The following is a 20,828-nucleotide window of genomic DNA, read 5'->3' on the forward strand; positions in this document are numbered from 1 at the left end:
GTATTTTTTGGACAGACCACTGTGTCAAAAGGTGTATACTGAAATTTTGTCTCGAAAGTAATGATGAAGAATAACGTGAATATCCTCACAGAATATAAAAGATTAACCATCACTCGAAATGTAATCTGTTAATACAGAGCTATAAAATTGTTTAAAAGTCTGGAAACAACACAATATTTTGAGTACTCTTATGGTGGATACTAATTTATTTCCCATTTTGTCCACTAACTTGGTGTAAGCACTAAAAATAAGCATCGTACTTTAATGTACAAGCTTTCTGACTGGTTTGTTTTCCATGTTATCCCCAGCAAAAAGCAAAAACGTGTCGCAGCCGTTATTGTGATGCGCAAGTCTCCATTCTTTAAATGTTATTTGTCTTGCTTTCGGTAGACTAATAAAGTTGGTTATTGAATCCGGGGATTCTGGGATAGAAATGGCTGCGTACTGAAGTCGTTTTCAGTAGATTAAAACATTAAGAAACAAGGGACGTGAGAGCGAGACACAGTTGTGAATTTTACAAAGCTGACTGCCGTCGTTATTCTGCTGTTCTAAAGTAAGATAAATATTTTTAAATTTATTAAATGTTTGCAGTTAGTCATCAGGTTTGATTCGCTGGAGTGCATATGGGATATTATTTTGGCAGAACTGAGCGAGGCCACCTGTCTTAACTGAGTGTTATTAATACTGGGACGTATTTATTTAGTTACAGAAAACAACTTTTTTTTTATAAACAGTGTTGGATTAATTAGTCACCGTCGCAATAAGCACCTGTTTTCTACTGGAAATGTCTGACATCGATCTCATAATTGTGTCGCAGGTTTATACAATCTGTAGTGCCTAGAATATTAAAAAATAAACAAAAAACAAGTTACGGCAATAGTGAAGGCGCACAATGTACAACATAAAAACAAAAGTATGTATTACACTATGTTAAAAAATAGTCTGTATAGGTGTTTACTGTTAAATGTTACCAGTGCTGCAAAACCTAGTTTTAATGTCAGTAAATTAATAAATAATATATCCCCTCCCCCCTTTTGTTTTAGACCTGCACCCCAGACTGGAGTTGTTCGACGGTGTATGACCTGGACTGGAAAAATATCTGGATCTTAAAAGTATATAAGATGCTGGGTGAAGACCTTACCTGAATCTCAAAGTGTATATCCTGGTGTGGAATCTTGTCCACATCTGGAGATCTTGGGAATTCTGGGCTACAGGCTGTGCTTGATATTGGCTTTGGCGCTTGGTCTAGATTGTTTTCTGCATACCCTTCCCAAGATCAGAAAGCTTTAGGGCTGTGTGCTCTTAAGGCTTGGCTTTTTCTTTAGACTGTGTCGAGTGCTGAGTCGGTTTTGATGATGGACGCTGATGCTTCGCTGCACCGCCTGGCGGGCAGTGACCCGAGCACGGAGGTGGGTGGGCTGATTCTGTACAAGAAAAGCGCAGCGCCGGAGCAGCACGTGTTCCGAGCCCCCACGCCCCGCACCTCCCTCCTGGGCCTGGACCTGCTGGCAGCACAGAAACGCAAGGAACATGAGGACAGGGAGAAGCAAGAGAACGAGGAGAAGGAGAAGAAGAAATCCAAGGTGTCCTCCTACCAGGACTGGGAAGAGGGTCGTGAGGACTCTGGTTCAGACGAGGAGAGTACTGAGAAGGAAGGGGGTGCCAGCAGGAAAGAGAGGTAAGACCATCATTGGGGATACAATTATCTTTAACCAAAACCCTCACATAGGGAATTACAGACCTATTTCCCTCAGTATTGACACATGCTAGTTAAACGTTTATTAAGTAGCTGTTGCTCTTTCAAATTAAAGTGAGCTGTTGAGAGTATTACAATCTGTACTGTACATGTTTGTGCATCTTGTGGATGTAGGTCAATGGGATCTAGGTTTTCATGATATTAATATCCATAATATGCAGTTAGAGACTCAATAAACACAAAACATGTTTTATTACTTTAGTGTTGGGTTAATTGTCCACATTACCCATTCTAGGAGGATTGTTGTTTTAGCCAGTTTGATCCTTCTCAGTGGATCGCTCTTCTGAGAGATGTAAGGGAGGTTTGCAATCTTTTTCATGTGTGTGGAAGGAAGTACCGCGTGACGGGGTCGGAGACACCCTCAAACCCAGGAGGGGTCAGCGAGGAATTCCGGCGAAAACACCAGCAGAGAGAGAGGGACCGTCGGGAGCATGGAGTGTACGCCTCCTCGAAGGAGGACAAGAAACGAGAGAGGGACGGGGACCGAGAACGAGACAGAGACCGGGACCGACGGAGTCAGAGAGGTATTGGGTAACAAGCATTATAAGAAAAAGTAGTATTCAGGCAATGAAGAAAGTCGATGTGTAGAATTTATTGTGGTCGCTTTTCGATCACTTCTTACTGAATCAAAATAAAGTAATTTTCATTAATTTATATTTTCCTATGGATATGATTATTGTCTGGGCAAATGAGCAGGAATGTGGTCACCACAGCAGCAACCTCTTACAGTTCAGTGTAGTTGTATTGTTTGAGAAGCAGTGCTCGCTGGTTTGTTTTTGTTTCCCGACGATTGTGTTTCTTGTCTGGGCAGACGATCGGGAGCGCAGTCACCGCAGCAGCAGCCGGTCGGAGCGAGGAGATCGGAGTGAGCGGGATCGCTCTCAGAGAGAGGGGGGCAGGAGAGAAGAGCCTGAAAGCCCCCGGCACCGACCCAAAGGTCAGCAACATTTGCTGCTGTTGTTGTTATACGTTGTCCCCTTCGTTTCAGGCTGCTGCATTGAACAAAATTGTTAATTTGGGGAATTTGACAAAAACATATTTAATTGATTTCTAGTTAATGTTTGTAAAAACAGTATTCATTATTTCGATTTATAAGCTTGTGGTTTTGGACATTTATAAGCTTGGTTTATTGTTGTTGTTGTTATTATTATTATTATTATTATTATTATTATTATTATTATTATTATTATTATTATTATTATTATTGTAGCTGTCAATGTAATTTCACTCCATGGTTAACTGGTTCAGGGCTGTAACTGCAGTTTTTCCTTATTGAATTGGTGTCCTGAGTTCTTTTTCTGCTTTCCCCTGCAGATGGCGCAACACCGTCTCGCTCCAGCTGGGACGAGGATGACAGCGGCTACGCGAGCTCTCGGCGCTCCCATTGGGAATCCCCTTCCCCTGCCCCTTCCCACCGGGAATCCGAGCGTTCAGAGCGGAGCCAGCGCTCATCAGGCCGGGAGAGCGAGAGGAGGGATCGTGACAGGTATAAACATACAAACAATATCATCTTCAAAGACGTTCCTAGAATTCCAAATTAGTTGTTGAAGCCACTACACTAATATATATATATATATATATATATATATATATATATATATATATATATAAGTTAAATGGATCAAGAAAGTCTTAATTTTGAAAATAATTAGTATCAATTACTATTAATTCAAATTTTTAGTTATCAGAATTCTTAGCAGTCATTTTCACTACAGAATTCCACAGCAGCCGTTGAATTTAGTAAGGCAACGTTTTAAAGCAATTTTGATCATGTGCAAAGTTCATGTAAAAGTCTATACGGTCTGATTTAAAGCAGTTTGGTGAAAATTGCTTTTAAATGTCAACAATGACTAATTTCTTCAGCAGTTTGCTCGGTCCCCAGAACTGGCTTTAGAGCGAGGAGGGTGTGTGTATGATTTTGTGTAACGCTTTATCTGTCTCACTGTGCATGTGCTTCTCTGTCTGCAGGTCTGTAAAGAGCAGATATCCAGATGATACCCCCCTGCCAACGCCCTCCTACAAATACAACGAGTGGGCCAATGACAGAAGACACCTGGGCGCCACCCCCCGGCTCTCCCGTGGGAAAGGTAAACCCCACAGCACCTTTTATGTTGTAATTTATGTATGTATTGTGTTTCTTGAAAATGTATTTATGATCAACTGAGAGAGTAATAAAGTACAATGAAAATGGCTTTATTTTATAATAATGATAAAATATGTTTTATCTGGTGATCCTCAGTGGTTGCCAGGATCCATTGCCATTTAACAGTTTCTGCTACCACTATAGGACCTATGCTGTACAATAAGCTGTTGTCTGCTTTGTGTTTTCAGGAAGGAAGGAAGAGGGTGAAGACGGGATCTCCTTCGATAATGAGGAAGAGAAACAGCAGTGGGAGGAAGACCAGAAGGTAGGTGGGACAGGGTGAGCAATGCCCTGGTAAAACTAGTTACATTTAATAAGTGAAAATACCAGCAGAACCACTTTTCCAAATGTTATGACATTTCCCATTGATGTGTTACAAGAAGTTATTCATCAAATGGTGGTGCAGATCATTGGACCGCTTTACTGTAATGACTGCTGCTTGCCACTTGACTGCTTGTACCATCAATCAGTGATCTGTTTTTGACTAAAATACAAATTGCTATTGTATATGCTACGGAGGTCGGTCATGGTCGCGTGTAATGTTTAAGTCATTGGAGATGGAAATGTATGTTGCATGCTGTTTTGTTTTGGCAAGCAAACTACGACTAGTACATGGTGCTGAGTGTGTGTGTGTGTGTGTGGTGTCAGATTGCAGTGATGCATATGTGGTGTTTGAGTGATAGTATCCCTTTGCTCTCATATTGTGTGAAAGCAAGCGGACCGGGACTGGTACATGATGGATGAGGGCTTTGACGAGTTCCACAACCCCCTGACCTCAAGCTCTGAGGACTACGTTAAGAAGAGGGAGCAGATCCTGCAGAAACAGACTCAGAAACGCATCTCTGCGAAGAAAAGACAGATAAACGAGGTAAAACCACCAGCCAGTCCTCATTCAGTGGTATACAGCTGTGGTCGTAGACTTATTTCTTTTAGTGATGTTAAAAAACATTTGCAGCTTTTTAAAAACAAAAATATATATTACCTTTTGCAGTTTAATTTAATTTACTGTGATTGCATGTTGAAAGCGTGAACTGTTCAGACCCTGTGTGTGTCGTGCAGGATAATGAGCGCTGGGAGACCAACCGCATGCTGACCAGTGGAGTGGTGCAACGGCTGGAGGTGGATGAAGACTTTGAGGAGGACAACGCAGCCAAAGTTCACCTTCTGGTGCACAACCTGGTCCCACCATTCCTGGACGGTAGGATCGTATTCACTAAACAGGTATTGACCGGTATAACGTCAGAGTAATGGACCAGTAGACAAATGTTTCTGCTTTCTGCATTAGAGAATGAAGACAAACTACTAAAAAAAAACAGATTTTATAATTGTTTAAAGTTATTGACAAATTTATGGAGTGTCAGTGAAAAATTGATCCACAAGACTGCATTAAGTCTGGAACGGGCAAACAAGATTCTTGACCAGAACTAAAGTAGAACGCAATAGCAATACTGGACATACAGGTAGCAATGCTTTTCTCCCCTTGTTGTTCAACTATGATAAGTGCTTTGTTTCCCTGCCTGTGTTGCAGCCGGAGCCAGTGATCCCAGTGAAGGACTGCACCTCGGACATGGCCATTATCTCACGCAAGGGCAGCCAGCTCGTCCGCAAGCACCGCGAGCAGAAGGAGCGCAAGAAGGTACTTTTCTATTGGACAAAAACATTGTTACTGCTAGCATATACTGTTGGTCCCTCCTGAGAACTGCATACTGTTCCAGATTGCTTTTTAAATGCAATTGGATTGATATTTGTATGCATTAGGGGGTTGCTACAATGCAAACTAATTTCACTGCCTGCCATTATCAGTGTTTTAACTAGTGACCCTCTGGTACCCTCTGTCCCCTTGCAGGCTCAACACAAGCACTGGGAGTTGGCTGGCACCAAGCTGGGTGACATCATGGGCATTGAGAAGAAGGAGGAGGAGACTCCGGGCAAGCCTGTGGGTGAAGACGGCACTGTGGACTACAGGTACAGTTGCCCTTAGTGCCTGGGCATGTGTTAAGTGTTTAGCTTCCATCTCATTAGATTTTGACATGTCTTGTCACCAGTCTGCTGACTGCATTTCATCTCAAACAGTGTGTATTTGATATAGAGAATATTAGATGTCATTAGATGTGTTATAATGATTATAAAGGAATCTGAATGATTTATAGTGTTAGAATTAAGTTGATCTCAAAGTTACTTATGTTCAAATACTTTTTAAAGCTTTGGTTGTAAGCAAAAGAAAAGTGTGTTGGCAGACCCGTGTTTACCTTTTCCACTTTGCTTGTGTAATTACAAGTTAGAAAGTTTTTTTGGGGGCAAAAAAAAAACAAAAAACAGTTTTCACTGCCCTTTATGCTGGAACCATAATATCACAGTCATTTCTGTTTTCACAAAATTTCCACAGTTAAATAATGTAGGATTTTGATGGTAAATTATACTGGCGTTTCCCCCTCCACAGGACGGAGCAGAAGTTTGCAGATCACATGAAAGAGAAGAGCGAAGCAAGCAGCGACTTTGCCAAGAAGAAAACCCTCCTGGAGCAGAGGCAGTACCTGCCTATCTTCGCAGTGAGACAGGAGCTGCTCAATATCATCAGGTAAATGAGGAGAAAAAAAATAAATTAACAGCTTGGGAGGTTAGTTACCTTGACAAACCTGTCCTAAAGATAAATAGCGATATTAAATCGCTATAAACACACACCCAGCCGTCTGATAACATTTCAATTACTGTGAGCATGAAACTTTTAATTGCTGTTCTTCTAAACCATGAAATCCCATTGGTAACGGTGTTGTGTTGCAGGGATAACAGTATCGTGATTGTGGTGGGCGAGACTGGCAGTGGAAAGACTACTCAGTTGACGCAGTATCTTCATGAGGACGGCTACACGCAGTATGGCATGGTGGGCTGCACGCAGCCGCGAAGAGTCGCTGCCATGAGTGTGGCTAAAAGAGTGAGCGAGGAGATCGGGGGTAACCTCGGAGAGGAGGTGAGAGACACAGAGACCTGTATAGGTTAAAACCCCCAAATGGCTGAGAACCAGTACACTTGGCTAGTAGGCATGGTTGGACTAGAAGGAACATAGTTGCCTATCCTTGCACTACCAAATTGATTACACTGTGAGGCATATTTCTTAATTATGTTTTTGTCTAGGGTTAAAATGGTCCACCACTTTGTTCCACCCCCAATTACTTGCTTTAATGACTGGGCAGTTCGAAATACAGGGCTGGCTTTGTATTTTAATAGTTCATTTTCCTGCCCCGTCTCTCTATGACAAAGTGCTTGTTTAAAAGTCACATTTTTGAAAGGATATAACTCAAGTGTTTTATAGTTTATTGAAGTTCTGTTGCCTTCTCTGAAAGAAATTTCCTTTCTTTACATATTAAATATGTAATAGTGCGTTTTTGTTTAGCGGTTTAAATTATTTCTGTCGGCCTTAGTGAATTTGCTTAGAGTGAGATTTTGCGTTTGTTAGGCTAGAACAGTAAAACTTTGCATATTTTGTGTCTTATAATGATTTTAATTTGAGGTTATAAGAACATTCTTAGTTTGTAGTTTTCTTTTGTATTTTTTCCTGAATTAATTATAACACATCATTTAAGTTCATGTCCACCAGGGGGCGAACTTTCTTCTGAGTCCTCATCAGCTGGGGGGGGATTATGTTTCACTTTGAAGTGTCTGGCCTGCACAGCAGGGCATCGGACATCTGTTACAAGATGAAAATCAAGTATTCCTGCTTATCAATGGAACGTACAGCTTTGTTTAGAGGCGCTAGAATTGTCTCTCTTCCTGAAGGCTTTTAGAAAGTGTCTTGATTCTTTTTGAAGTAGGAACTGGAATTGTTATCTGCTTTGTCTGTTTCCAAACAGAAAATCCAGGCTGGCAATAAACATTCTTTGGAGTTCTCCTGGTCAGAATATCTCCCTCACTAAATGTCTGGTTTTAAAGGATTTTTAAATTCTTCTCAATAGTTTTTCTCTTACGACACATTCTCATTCAGCAGGACCGAGAGGAGAAAGCAGTGACACCGATTCAGTGGCATACAGATGCAGAGTCATTTGCTTGTTGGAATTTAATTCACTGCAATGCCAATGTTTTTATTTAGTTTTTACCCTACACTTTGTCATAGAGGTGCTGTTTTGAGTTGCTGCTGCTGTGAGAGCCTGTGTTTTACAGTGTGTGTTACCCCTGGGCAGGTGGGCTATGCTATCCGTTTTGAGGACTGTACCTCGGAGCAGACGGTCATCAAGTACATGACCGACGGAATCCTGCTGAGAGAGTCCCTGCGCGAGTCTGACTTGGACCACTACAGCGCCATCATCATGGACGAGGCTCACGAGAGGTCACTCAACACAGACGTGCTGTTTGGGTTGCTCCGAGAGGTGTGTGCACTTGATAAATGGACCGTCACAAGAGATCGCAGAATGCAGTTCAGTTTGAATTGGTGCTGCACGAACCGATTCAGATTGAGCTCTCCACAGAAATAAGATGCTGACAATCAGGTGAGGGGCCTTGGTGTTGATTGAGCTATTTTTATTATTCAAAGTGAAACAAGTGAAGAAACAGCTGCTTGGGTTTGTGATGATTGCTGTTTTCCTTAGATTCTGCGGCGAACAGCAATCCACACCAATCCAAGCAGCTGTTTCTTCCCTTGTTTCACTTTGAATGGTAAATTAGCCCAATCAACACCAATGACCCTCACCTGTGGAGAGCTTGATCAGCATAATCGAATAATCGGTTTGTACAGCTCTAGTTTGAATTGCTTAGAAAGAGAGAGACTCTTGAACTGTTTATCTTTTTAATTAATTATATGAAACATCGCATTATGATACTTTACCAAAGCACTCAACACTTGCAGCTCTTGTACGATGAATACATGTGATTTCTAGTTGGTATAAAAAAAATCTCAGAATCCTTTTGGATTTTACTCTTACTAATACTGGCATGCTGTTTGGATTGCTAAGTGGATGGCGGCGGTGAGGGTGTAGAAACAAGGGATGAAAAGTAATGAATGGAGTTATTCCTTCTTCATCTTCACCTTTACCTTTGTTCCTACAGGTCGTTGCCAGACGCTCAGATCTGAAACTAATAGTGACATCAGCAACGATGGATTCAGATAAGTTTGCTGCGTTCTTCGGGAATGTCCCAATATTCCACATCCCAGGAAGGACGTTCCCTGTGGATATCCTCTTCAGCAAGGTACTCTTTCATTAGACTAAACATTGCAACTGTTCAGTGCCCTAAAATGCTTAAACATGAGAGCTATAGGGGATACATGACTAAATGAATAACGCAAATAAACCTAAATAACAAAATACATAACCACCGAAGGACAAAACAGTTGAAACACTGCTCGGCTGGCTGATGTTTGTGGCCTCTGTAGCCCTAATATAAAATGTTTAATCGATATTGACCCACAACCCTGGTAAAACATGTATGTTGTTGCACTTTGTATTTCAGACACCTCAGGAGGACTATGTGGAGGCATCAGTGAAGCAGGCTCTGCAGGTGCACCTTAGCGGCATGCCTGGCGATATCCTCATCTTCATGCCAGGACAAGAGGACATTGAGGTACTGGGGCAACAGGTTATTGCCTGGGGATCATTTTCAGACGTACTAAAAACAAAAATACCACAAAAAAAAATGTTACTCTTTTTTAATCTAGCTGGTAACAGTGGGTGGGTATTTGTAATAGCGGGCTGTCCATTGATCCATTGTTCCCCAGGTGACTTCTGATCAGATCGTGGAGAGACTAGAGGACCTGGAAAGTGCTCCCCAGCTGGCAGTGCTGCCCATCTACTCCCAGCTGCCCTCAGACCTGCAGGCCAAGATCTTCCAGAAGGTACAGCTCTCACTCACTCACTCACTCACTCTCTGTCTCTGTCTGTCTGGTTCCAGTGGTCTTATGTACTTGCAGCTCTTTTGTATTTATTTTTGTATTTTTTATTATATTCCCAGCAACAGGGATGTAGTGGAGATGCCAGTATGCATTCATGTCACACTTCAGATTTAAATATGTGTCAAGAGAATTGCATATTTAATTGTAAAGAAACTTGATTAGTTCTTGCTTTAAATTATATTGAATCTGGAATTTGGTCTCATAAGGAGGTTTCCCACTTGGAAAGAGGTCACAGTGATGTCCTGTCTGGTGCAGTGGGTCCTTCTTAACAGACTGTGTTCATGTCTGTAGGCCCCAGATGGTGTGCGGAAGTGCATTGTTGCCACAAACATCGCTGAGACATCTCTGACTGTGGACGGGATCATGTTTGTCATCGACTCGGGCTACTGCAAACTAAAGGTAGGGGTGTATCTTCTCTATAAAGGACCAGCACTGTGTTCTGTGTCACTCCTAATGAAATTGCATTAGCTGCTCCTGCTCCATGTGGAAATAGAAGACTTGTTTATAGACCAACACATGTAATATAATACACACATTTGAAATGAATAATAATAATAATAATAATAATAATAATAATAATAATAATAATAAATAATAATAATAATAAAAAAAATAGTATTTTCTCACAAAGAAAAGATAGAACCATTAAGTGTGAGGTTGTTGCTGATGGCCCCGTCTTGTGTTCTGGGCCCCAGGTGTTTAACCCTCGGATCGGAATGGATGCCCTGCAGGTGTACCCCATCAGCCAGGCCAATGCCAACCAGAGATCGGGTCGAGCCGGAAGAACTGGGCCTGGACAGTGCTTCAGGTAACCACACCTACATTGGCAATATCTGTCATGCATTGAACTATTTTCTTTACTTTAGAATATCTGATGAGGGGTTCGGAGTTATAGATGATAAAACCAAAAATCTTGAAAGTAAAACTTATAATAAAAGTTTTATCCCTTGATATTTCCTTTCTTTGATCAGCAAGCTGTTGAGTTTTAATGTGACAGGCATTTTTAAGGGAAGATATATAATGCAATCAAATTCCAAGGTGCATTTAATAGGATTTAATCCAGTCTATTAAAGTAAAAATAAGATATTTCCTGGGGGTCTTTCATTGCTGAGCTGTGTGCTGATTGTCAGATCTGTAGACTTGCAAGGTGACCAAAACCTAAACAAACTCATTATTCTGTCCACAGTGAAAGGCTGATACATGTATAGTTGTTGTTTTCCTCATGTAAATGTATCCAGAGCACTTGAAAAGGAACCATTTTCTTTAATATCAGACACTACTTATGTAAATTGGTGGGTAATCAATTTTGGCTTCACAGAATTTCACAGAAGTGTACTTTTTGTACAGAAAGTACATGCTACAGGAAAAAATCTTCCACTCGGATTAACCCTTTTACTTGTGGAATTGCCCTTGGTGGTCCTGTATGTCCCCCTTTTGCAGGAATTGTCTTTTTAAAAAATTTTTTAAAGATTTTTAAACTGACATATTTGTTCTTTCTATGATGATTTTTAAATGGAAGTCATTTACTGGTATTCGCTCCCATCGTTAACATCCCTCTTTTCCTAGGCTGTACACTCAGAGTGCCTACAAGAATGAGATGCTGACCACCACGATCCCAGAGATCCAGCGTACCAACCTGGCCAATGTGGTCCTGCTGCTGAAGTCACTGGGGGTTCAGGACCTGCTGCTCTTTCACTTCATGGACCCCCCGCCTGAGGACAACATGCTGAACTCCATGTACCAGCTGTGGATCCTGGGCTCGCTCGACAACACTGGTACTGCAGTGTAGTCTGTCTGCTGTATCCTGTTCATTTTAACACATCTAATGGATGCCATCCATGTACACGCAGAGCAGTTCATTTCTTCTAAGTATGCGGGTGTTTCACCACACGCTGTATAGAGACACGTTCCTATATCGGAATACCTTGGTACAGTTCAAGAAGTCCAATCTTCATAATGAAACTGGAAACCCACTCAGGGCTTCTTTCGGTGATATCCACCAGAACATATTAAACCAAAAACAAAAAAACTTTAATGGGGAAAAACCCTACCCTCTTGGAAATACTGTGTCCTTTCTATTAAACAAATAACATCCTACTACGACGACTACTACTACTTTCAGCAGTAACTGGTTATAAATGATCTCTTGTAGGCGCAGTTATAGCTCAAGAAGCAAAACATATATATTGGTGGTCTTTGTCAAAACATTTTACAGAGACCAGGAGCTGATGATTGAGACGAGCCTTGTCTGATGTGTTCTTGTCATTTCTTTAGGGTTTTAACTAATGGTATAACTCTGTGTCTCAGTCTGTCCTCAGTGTATCCTTTGACTGTCCTTTACCTTCTGTTTTAGGGGGTCTGACCCCGACTGGTCGTCTCATGGTGGAGTTCCCTCTGGACCCCGCCCTTTCGAAGATGCTCATCGTGTCATGTGACATGGGCTGCAGCTCCGACATCTTAATCATTGTGTCGATGCTGTCTGTACCCGCCATCTTCTACAGGCCAAAGGTACATCATAAACAAGTTTCCATTTCTTTATACAGCTACCTGGTAGTACTTGAGCCATTCAAGTTTACAAAAGCCAGCATTCAACTATTTTAGCACTACTTTGTAAAACAACAATCCAACTAAAACTTTCAGTGTAAATGGAAATAAGTCCTACAAAAATTATATAGGTGCATACCTAAGACTGGGTTAGATTTTAGACATGTTATAAATAAATGAACTCTTTTTGACTAGTCCATTTCTCTAAATGAACATAACAGGTGGTAACATTTCCCTGTAATGTTAACTAAGATCTGTAGTAGTGCTTAGTAATGCGTTTAAATCAATGTCTTCAGGGCCGTGAGGAGGAGAGTGACCAGGTGCGTGAGAAGTTTGCAGTCCCCGAGAGTGATCACCTGACCTACCTGAACGTGTATCTGCAGTGGAAGAACAACAATTACTCCACTATTTGGTGCAATGAGCATTTTATACACGCCAAGGCCATGAGGAAGGTGAGGGGAGAGGGGAGAGGGGGGGGGGGGGGGTGTAAAGAGGACGAGCAACTACTCCACTTCTGTAATGAGCACTTCATTCACACATAGGCCAGAAGAGGAGGAGTGTGTGTGTGTGTGCGTGCGTGTGTGTGTGTTTCTCGGTTCTCACTGTGTGTTTCTGCCTCCCCAGGTTCGGGAGGTTCGGGCCCAGCTCAAGGATATCATGGTCCAGCAGAGGCTCAGTCTGGTGTCCTGTGGGTCGGACTGGGACGTCATTAGGAAGTGCATCTGTGCTGCCTACTTCCACCAGGCTGCCAAGCTCAAGGTACTGGCTCTAGTTGGTGAAGGGGAGGCAACTGTCCCAGAGAAGAACAAAGGTTGTTGGTATGGTAGAATAGGCTGTAGGAGGTTACAAAGATGTAGGTCTTTCCAGGTCTATTTGTAGAGGGATTAGGGATGAAGGTATTGGGGTAATAAGGGAATATATAAGCGTGCAGTGTATCGTGTATGACCTCCTCTTTTGAAGATATTTTCTGTGAAAAGTATTACTTGGCGAAGCCATACAGGTCATTCTTGCACAGTTAGGTCAATGATCTCTAACAGTGATGGAAATAACACTCCAGTTGCATGTCAGTTTCACACATTCCAAGTTTTAATACAAGCTTGATTAGCCACAGTGTGTATGTAACAAGCTCAGGTGTGTCTTATTAGACTCCTAGTAAAACTAGGAATGGATCAAACTGTTATTCCCATTCGTGCCTGTGTGTGTTCTCTGCAGGGTATCGGGGAGTATGTGAACGTGCGGACGGGGATGCCCTGTCACCTGCACCCCACCAGCTCACTCTTCGGAATGGGGTACACCCCGGATTACATTGTCTACCATGAGCTTGTCATGACCACAAAGGTAGGGTTACACCACAGACACAAACACATTTCTCATTAAAAGAACATCTATTTTCAGAACTCCATTTCTATTAAAACAGTACATGCAGTACAACGTGCAGTTTTCTGTAATGTGAATCGGTACTTGTCCTTAAGCAGCCAAATATTGCTTTCATTCCGCAGTGCAGTTTTCACCTTTGTATGTGAAAACATATTAGCCATGTTACAAAAAAAGAAAACATGGGTGGTTCCTCTTTTAAACATTTTCCTGTAATTTGCACACAGGATTAAAATGCTTTAAATAGGGACCAATGACCACTGCACTATTTTGATTGGTTGCCCACTTGCTTGAAGAGGAAAAGCAGCAGTTCAAATTAGAGTTCTTTTGTTTGTGTAATATATTATTTCATCTTTATGGTTTGTATAAAATGTAATATTATACAACACTGTAAAGCTAAGTGAATTTGACTAAAATACAGAGTATCTTAGTTGGCTGATTTGAAATGTTGAAGTTTTTGTGAGAGTTGCTGAGTCTTCAACCTTATCTATACCCCCCTATCCATTCCTACCTGTTGAAATCCAGCTTGCTGTGCACTTGCTGTTTGTCGTCCTGTATTTTGTTGTTACTTTGTGACTCTGATGTGTGTGTCTATCCCGCCTGCAGGAGTACATGCAGTGTGTCTCCTCTGTCGACGGGGAGTGGCTGGCAGAGCTGGGGCCCATGTTCTACAGCGTCAAACAAGCCAACAAGAGCAGACAGGTAACAATTTAATTTGCTAACATCACCCACTAGGGAAGGAGATGACTTGGGGAACGTGAGTAATTAAGACTTTTACAAAAAAAAAAGATGATTATAAAGAAGAATATACAGTTAGTTTCAAGTCTATATCTGAGACCCTTTCAATTTGATTTGGAGTCGAACTTTCTCTTAGTCAGATACTCCCTCAGTAAAATGTGGATGGGAAGAGTCTGTTCAGCCCCATCAAGGCTCGTCCCTTGCTTGCACACCATTTGCCTATCCTAAAGGGATCTAATTCTGTAGGGCGCAATCTGATTGTTAATTGCACTCCTCCCTAGGGTTTTAGATGCTTTAAGACCCATGCAGGTGCCTTTGATTGGGTGTGGAGTATCCTTGGAAATAAGTTGTTTTTTTTTTGTTTAATATGCACACACATAAGCATTTAAACCTGGACCGAAATGGTGTTCTCTCCTACACTCTCTCACTCATGTCTCTCTGTCCCTGCTCTGCCCCCTGCAGGAGAATCGCCGGCGAGCAAAGGAGGAGATATCGGCCATGGAGGAGGAGATGTCCCTGGCTGAGCAGCAGTTGAGATCCCGGAGAGAGGAGCAGGAGAGGAAGAGCAACCTGGGCAGTGTGAGGTAGGGAGGGAGCGCCCTTTTTTCTGCATAAGTAAAAAGATCTTACAGAAGACATCTTGTAGATTTGTCGTAGGGAAATGGCCTACAGACACGATTCCTTGATTTCAAGGTGTTGGCCATCAAAGTGTTTTAGAGATGGTGGCGCATGACCATATACTGCACTGAATGAATGGCTGCTTCTCTTACTCTCTTGCCCCCCCCCCCCCCCCCCCCCCCCCCCCCCCCCCCCCCGGCATGTGAGACGAGCTCGGCTCCCCGCTCTTCCCCTGAGCCAAGAGCAAAGTAAATGATATTGACCCCTGGCTAACCCCTATTACTGTAGCAATTTAAATTTTGACGCAGGAAAAAAAGCTTGCTTCAATTTTTAAATTAAACTAAAAAATTAATTCAGCACACAGCTCCTAGTTTCACAAAGACGAGACAGGTTTTGAAAAAATATTTTCATTATTAATTAATCAAGTAATTTATCTGTGTATTAGAACCTTTGTCTGCCAGCCTGTGTGTCAGACATCTCGACAATAATCGCATTGAAGCAGGGGATTAGGATTTTGATTTCTGCGACTTTGAAATGTGATAATTAATAGGTTCCATTCCCTCTGTACTCTGTAGCATGTCCTATTGTCATGTAAATGCATGAGGTGGTGTCAGTGCTGTTCAACACTTTATTACAACCCATTTTGAGGACATTTAAGAGCTTTTTACACACACACCGGAGATCATGAAGTCTGGTATTTTAAAACCAAGTCCATGTCAAGGTCTAGGTCTAGGTCTAGACTGATCTATTATTATTATTACTATTATTATTTTCTTTATTTTTTTTACAAATTCATATTTGTAAAACACTGCTGTGTCACAATAATGATTGAGTTAACCCTAAAATATAACTCATTGGACTCGTTTTAGTCTGCTGTGCACTCTTCAAAATGGTTGATAGACAAGTTTCTACTATTAAAAAAAAAAAGCATGCTTCCATTACGTGCAGCGTGGGAGGTTATACATTACTTTGTCCAGCTCCTTCATTGCTTAAGGGAGCGACTTTTCTAAATTGTGGGTCTTTTTTTCTTAACAGTAAATACAGATTGTTGATATTTTCATTGTAAAACTAAGTAACAGTAACCTTTTGTAGTTGACTGGCAGTACACAACATACATTTCATTACACTTGAACCCGTTTACTTTCTGAAATCCTATATTTCCAGTACCTTCAGGGTGTGTTTCAAATACTGCAACTAATATATACTGTCATTTTATCTGTATGCATCCTGGCGCTAAAAGTGGAGGCAGAAGAGTTTGCAGATTGCTCTTTTGTTGCTGGATAAATGAACCCAGAACATCCTATTGTGCAATAATAGCGTGTTGTTTAAATTAACCCTAAATGAGTAAAACAAATGTGTCGGAAGTCTTTTTATAAAATGAAAGATGGGTTTTCTAAGAATTTAATATCAGCAGTTGAGCCTGTCGCTTACAGTCCTATCAGGAGAATGATGGAATTATCGTGCCCATCCAAGGTATTCATTGTAAAACACTAATGTAGGTGTGTCGGTGTGATTGCCAAGGGATAGATGTGTTTTGATTTGGGCTATTTTGCCCCCTCTTTTTGAAAGTTGTTATGTCAGCATTTCTTTACTGATATTTAGCTGGGGTGGGGTATTTTAAATTGTGTTTTTACTTAACCTTTTAGGTTGCATCTTTTTAAAATGCTTTTTTTGTCAGTCGCTTGTGCTCTTTCTTTAGAAGATGATCCCTTGTATTCTTGCTTGCTTGCTTTTTTTTTTGTTCTGTACGTCGGGCCCTTAATAGCACAGATGTTTTAAAAAAGGAAATTGAAAATACTTTAGTGAGGTCAGGTGCTGTATAGTCAACTGTGTATAGTAACTTAGACAAAAACAAGACCCTTGGGTAGCTGATTCTACACCAGCGATCCTATAAAGAAGGTTCAATCATTGATACAAAATGTATAATAAAATAAACCGAGGCAAATTTAAGATGCAGCGTAATTCCTAGCTGTACTCGGTGGTGTGTATTGGTGTTTGTGTCGTGGAGCTGTAATTAAACATGATTGGTTGTGCTGTCTGCACTCTTCTCTACACTGCATTTCACACAACAGAGAGCGGGAAAAACAGTGGTTACATTTTAATGTCTGTTTATGTGTTTTGTTTTGTTTTGATTAAGCTAGCATGTGGGGTTATGGCTAATTAGACCAGGTTAAGCAGTGATGGTAATTATGTGAAGCAGAGCTACACATATATTGTCAATTGGATTTTGAGCTAAAGGTTTCACCATTGTTTGTGGAGCCCAGTCCTCGTGCAGTTCGACCATGCAGCTAGGACTTCAGCTCCATGTTTATTTTATTATACTTTTTGTTTTAGATTTCACTTTATTTATTCATTTCTCTTTTTTAAAACCTACCTGTTACTCTTACATCAGCTTGCTTTCTACTTTGATTGCGTGGTGCTTTCTATAATGTTGGTTTTGGTTGTATACTGGTGACAAAAGCTAGAGATTTTATTAAAAATCATACCAGAATTTATTTTCCTTTTTATTTTTATTTAAATAACCACCTGAATTTACATGCTATATATTATTCTATTAACAATATTTTAATTCACAACATCTCCTATTATGCAGGAAGGTGATTTCAAATACAGTGAAATATGAGTGGCAGGGAGGGATTATTTGTGGTTTTGTGTTTCCTTAGAGTTTTTATTGTTACCATTCTGTTTTTATGTATGTGTGTATTTATTTTACAGGTCAGTTAAGATCTGCACACCAGGGAGAAAAGAACAAGCTGCCCTCATGACACCGAGACGAACACCGGCAAGATTTGGACTTTAAATGTGTACTTCCCTACTCCTGAACTCATTCAAAAACATGTAACATTAAAATAAAAATAATAATAAAAATAAAAAACAATAAAAATAAGTTGCAAGACCTTCACCTTGGTAATGAAGACATGTGAGGGTTTATTTCCCAGTACCTTTTAACTTTCAACTTGTTTTAAAAAATTATTTTATTTTTTTAAACAAAGTGGATTGTTGACACATTAAGGAATTTATTTTCCAAAAGCAATTTCATGAACAGTCCACCAGAGGGAGCACTTGTATCAGAGATGAAGATGAAGCATTATTATTATTATTATTTATTTCTTAGCAGACGCCCTTATCCAGGGCGACTTACAATTGTTACAAGGTATCACATTATACATTATTTTACATTATACAGATATCACATTATTTTACATACAATTACCCTTTTATACAGTTGGGTTTTTACTGGAGCAATCTAGGTAAAGTACCTTGCTCAAGGGTACAACAGCAGTGTCCCCCACTGGGGATTGAACCCACGACCCTCCGGTCAAGAGTCCAGAGCCCTAACCACTACTCCACACTGCATCTGCCAAGAGAAGAGACAGACAACCCAGACTTGGTGTTTGTGTGTGTGTGAGAGAGAGTTTTATCCCCTGGCCCCTGCTTTGAAACAAACCAGTGCTGTTCAGTCTGTTACCTTGGTTTCTGTAGTGGAGTGGATCATTTGGGACCCAGTCCAGCAGAACTGGATCAGTTGGGATCAGGGTGGCTTTAACCTGTAGTGTGCTCCCGAGATCGTTTAGAAGAAATAATGTCTTACTGTGTCGTTCTAAGTACGTTAAACTCCATCCTGCAGACCAGCTTGTTTAAAAGACCAACTCGCCATATAGACTCTGATCCTGTCAATTGAGAATTATCTGGAGGTCAGCTTCTGCTGTGATTTGCTGTTTTAAAGACCATTTTATTCCTGGTTAAATAAACAATCTAAACACGTTTTTTTGCAGTCAGTCAGAGCATCAGTACCTACACTATCCAGGTTGTTCTTGAGCTTTTTTTTTTTTTCTTTGCAAATAGGATATAAGGGAACAGCAAAGGCTGTCTATATTTTTAACAGAGTGGCTTGTGTTCTTATTTTACCAATATAAAGCTTGCCATGTGCTAAAGCCCTTGTATTGAACTGTTACCATACCATTCCAGGCGTGTCTCCTCTAGTAAGGTGGTCCAGCTGATGAACTGTACTATTGTGTGGTTTTTTTTTTTTTTTTGGTAATTTAGTAGGAAAGTGAAGACGGTGCATATAACCCTTGGAATAGGTCTGTATATTTTCAGTGAGCGAAATATTTCTGTATTTAGTTTGAACAGCTGAGCTGAATCTAAACATTATCCAAATGGTTTCTTGACTTGGTTTTACCTCAGCACTGAACTTTTCCTGTGCTGGTAAAGTATGATTTGCTTTCTGGTAATGCTTATCTCATGTAAGCATTGCAGGGAATATGTCTGGTGTAACTAGAAATACACACTATAACCTATGTATGAACAACCTTTGTTAAATTCACTTTGTGTCTAACACGGCATGGGTATCTAGGGCTGGTAAGAAAACCTGTAAAAACCAGTAAAATGTCTTTGCATCAAAGTTCACTGTTTAGGCTGTTTCAATAATGCCAGCATTAAAATGTTATTACGATACCTCAAGCAATTTCCTCTGCAACATGTGTGTCAATTTCCTCTGTGTGGCCCTGCACCAAGTAGTGTTTTCAGTACTTCATGCTGGCCCCTTTGAGTCCACTGGATATGCCTTGATATTGTAGCTGCACTATGCTTTGCAGATTTGATACTGTAGCACTGTTTAGTTTTCAACCTGGTACTTTAAAGTAAATACCATACATAAATGAATAAATAGATAAATATATACAGTAGGATGGTGCATAAATAGTAATGGCAGTGAGTTTAATATACACTGGAAATCGGTACAGTTGTATTTTTTTAAAATGTAATTTTCAGAGCTGTTGAAAGGAAAAACACAGAAATGACAGGCTTGCCTGTGCTTCCCTTTTCACTGCTTTAAACCTTTGTTGAGAAGTTGTGCGCTGTGCTATTGAATCACAGTATAGAAATTACAAACGAACAGTGAAGAGAGAAGCACCAGGGGCCTCCGTCATATTTTTATCAGATTGCCCATGAGAAAGTTGAACAGTTCAATTGTTGAGATAAAACTCCATATGTTCAGTTTTAGCAGAGATTTTTTTTAAGCCCTGAATCTTGTTTCTTAGATCCTATTTGTCCATACACCACCTGTTAGATGTCTGCCTCTACCACACCTACAGAAAGGTGCACATGATTCATATAATGGAACTTGGGACATTTGAAAAGAAATCAACATCTCAGAAATGTTTGGAGTGCACACGTGTGGTTCTTCAACCTGAATAATTCATTGATAAGTAGTATTTCAGGAAACCAAGCAGTTCATCTGTAAATGCATCTTTTGATCCTTGTTGAACCAGAACCCTGGGCTGTTGGTCCCATGCCACCGCAGTTAAGCACTTAGTTCAGGAGGTCTCCACGTGGGTGCCAGTTCCCTTGAACTAAAAAGGCATGTGCAAAGATGCTTTCTGGAAAACATTTTCCATCAATTGATGCATCAAAATAACCAACTGATGTGTCTCCACTGCTCTTTACTGTAGCATTGTGCTTACAATGTGGCTTAAGCTATTTGATGCCAGGTTGTACTGTACATCTACAGATTCAGCTAAAATTCGAACTGATGTGCAGTTTACATCTTTAAAAAAAAAAAGTTGTGGAGACAAACTGCAACATCTTTCAAGGCAAATACACAGCCATAACAACTTGGATGAACAGTTCCTGATCAGAGCTCATAAAGCTAAACAGATTATGAAGAGCCGCTCAGGAAACAGTAACAAACTGCCCCCCCCCCCCCCCCAAAAAAAAAACGCTGCTTGGAATAACGAGCTGTGTCTGTCGTGATCTTTACAAAAAAATAGCAAACG

General features: G+C 40.7%; 1 protein-coding gene across 1 annotated transcript; it reads left to right on the plus strand.

Annotated features, from left to right (window-relative positions):
* Nucleotides 1–400: 400 nt before the first annotated feature.
* Nucleotides 401–17,953, plus strand: LOC117425730 (pre-mRNA-splicing factor ATP-dependent RNA helicase PRP16). The gene is made up of 27 exons (XM_058993718.1): nucleotides 401–553; nucleotides 1,044–1,678; nucleotides 2,087–2,280; nucleotides 2,568–2,693; nucleotides 3,071–3,242; nucleotides 3,725–3,843; nucleotides 4,088–4,164; nucleotides 4,612–4,767; nucleotides 4,959–5,120; nucleotides 5,428–5,535; nucleotides 5,746–5,864; nucleotides 6,340–6,477; nucleotides 6,681–6,867; nucleotides 8,075–8,260; nucleotides 8,937–9,077; nucleotides 9,339–9,449; nucleotides 9,604–9,720; nucleotides 10,069–10,176; nucleotides 10,473–10,585; nucleotides 11,344–11,552; nucleotides 12,131–12,285; nucleotides 12,618–12,773; nucleotides 12,946–13,080; nucleotides 13,534–13,659; nucleotides 14,302–14,397; nucleotides 14,896–15,017; nucleotides 17,767–17,953. The coding sequence occupies exons 2-27, from the start codon at nucleotides 1,353–1,355 to the stop codon at nucleotides 17,849–17,851; spliced, it is 3,744 nt and encodes a 1,247-aa protein (XP_058849701.1). The 5' UTR covers nucleotides 401–553; nucleotides 1,044–1,352; the 3' UTR covers nucleotides 17,852–17,953.
* The last annotated feature ends 2,875 nt before the right edge of the window (nucleotides 17,954–20,828 follow it).

This window comes from Acipenser ruthenus, chromosome 20 (assembly GCF_902713425.1).
Source record: "Acipenser ruthenus chromosome 20, fAciRut3.2 maternal haplotype, whole genome shotgun sequence".
Taxonomy (NCBI): Eukaryota; Metazoa; Chordata; class Actinopteri; order Acipenseriformes; family Acipenseridae; genus Acipenser; species Acipenser ruthenus.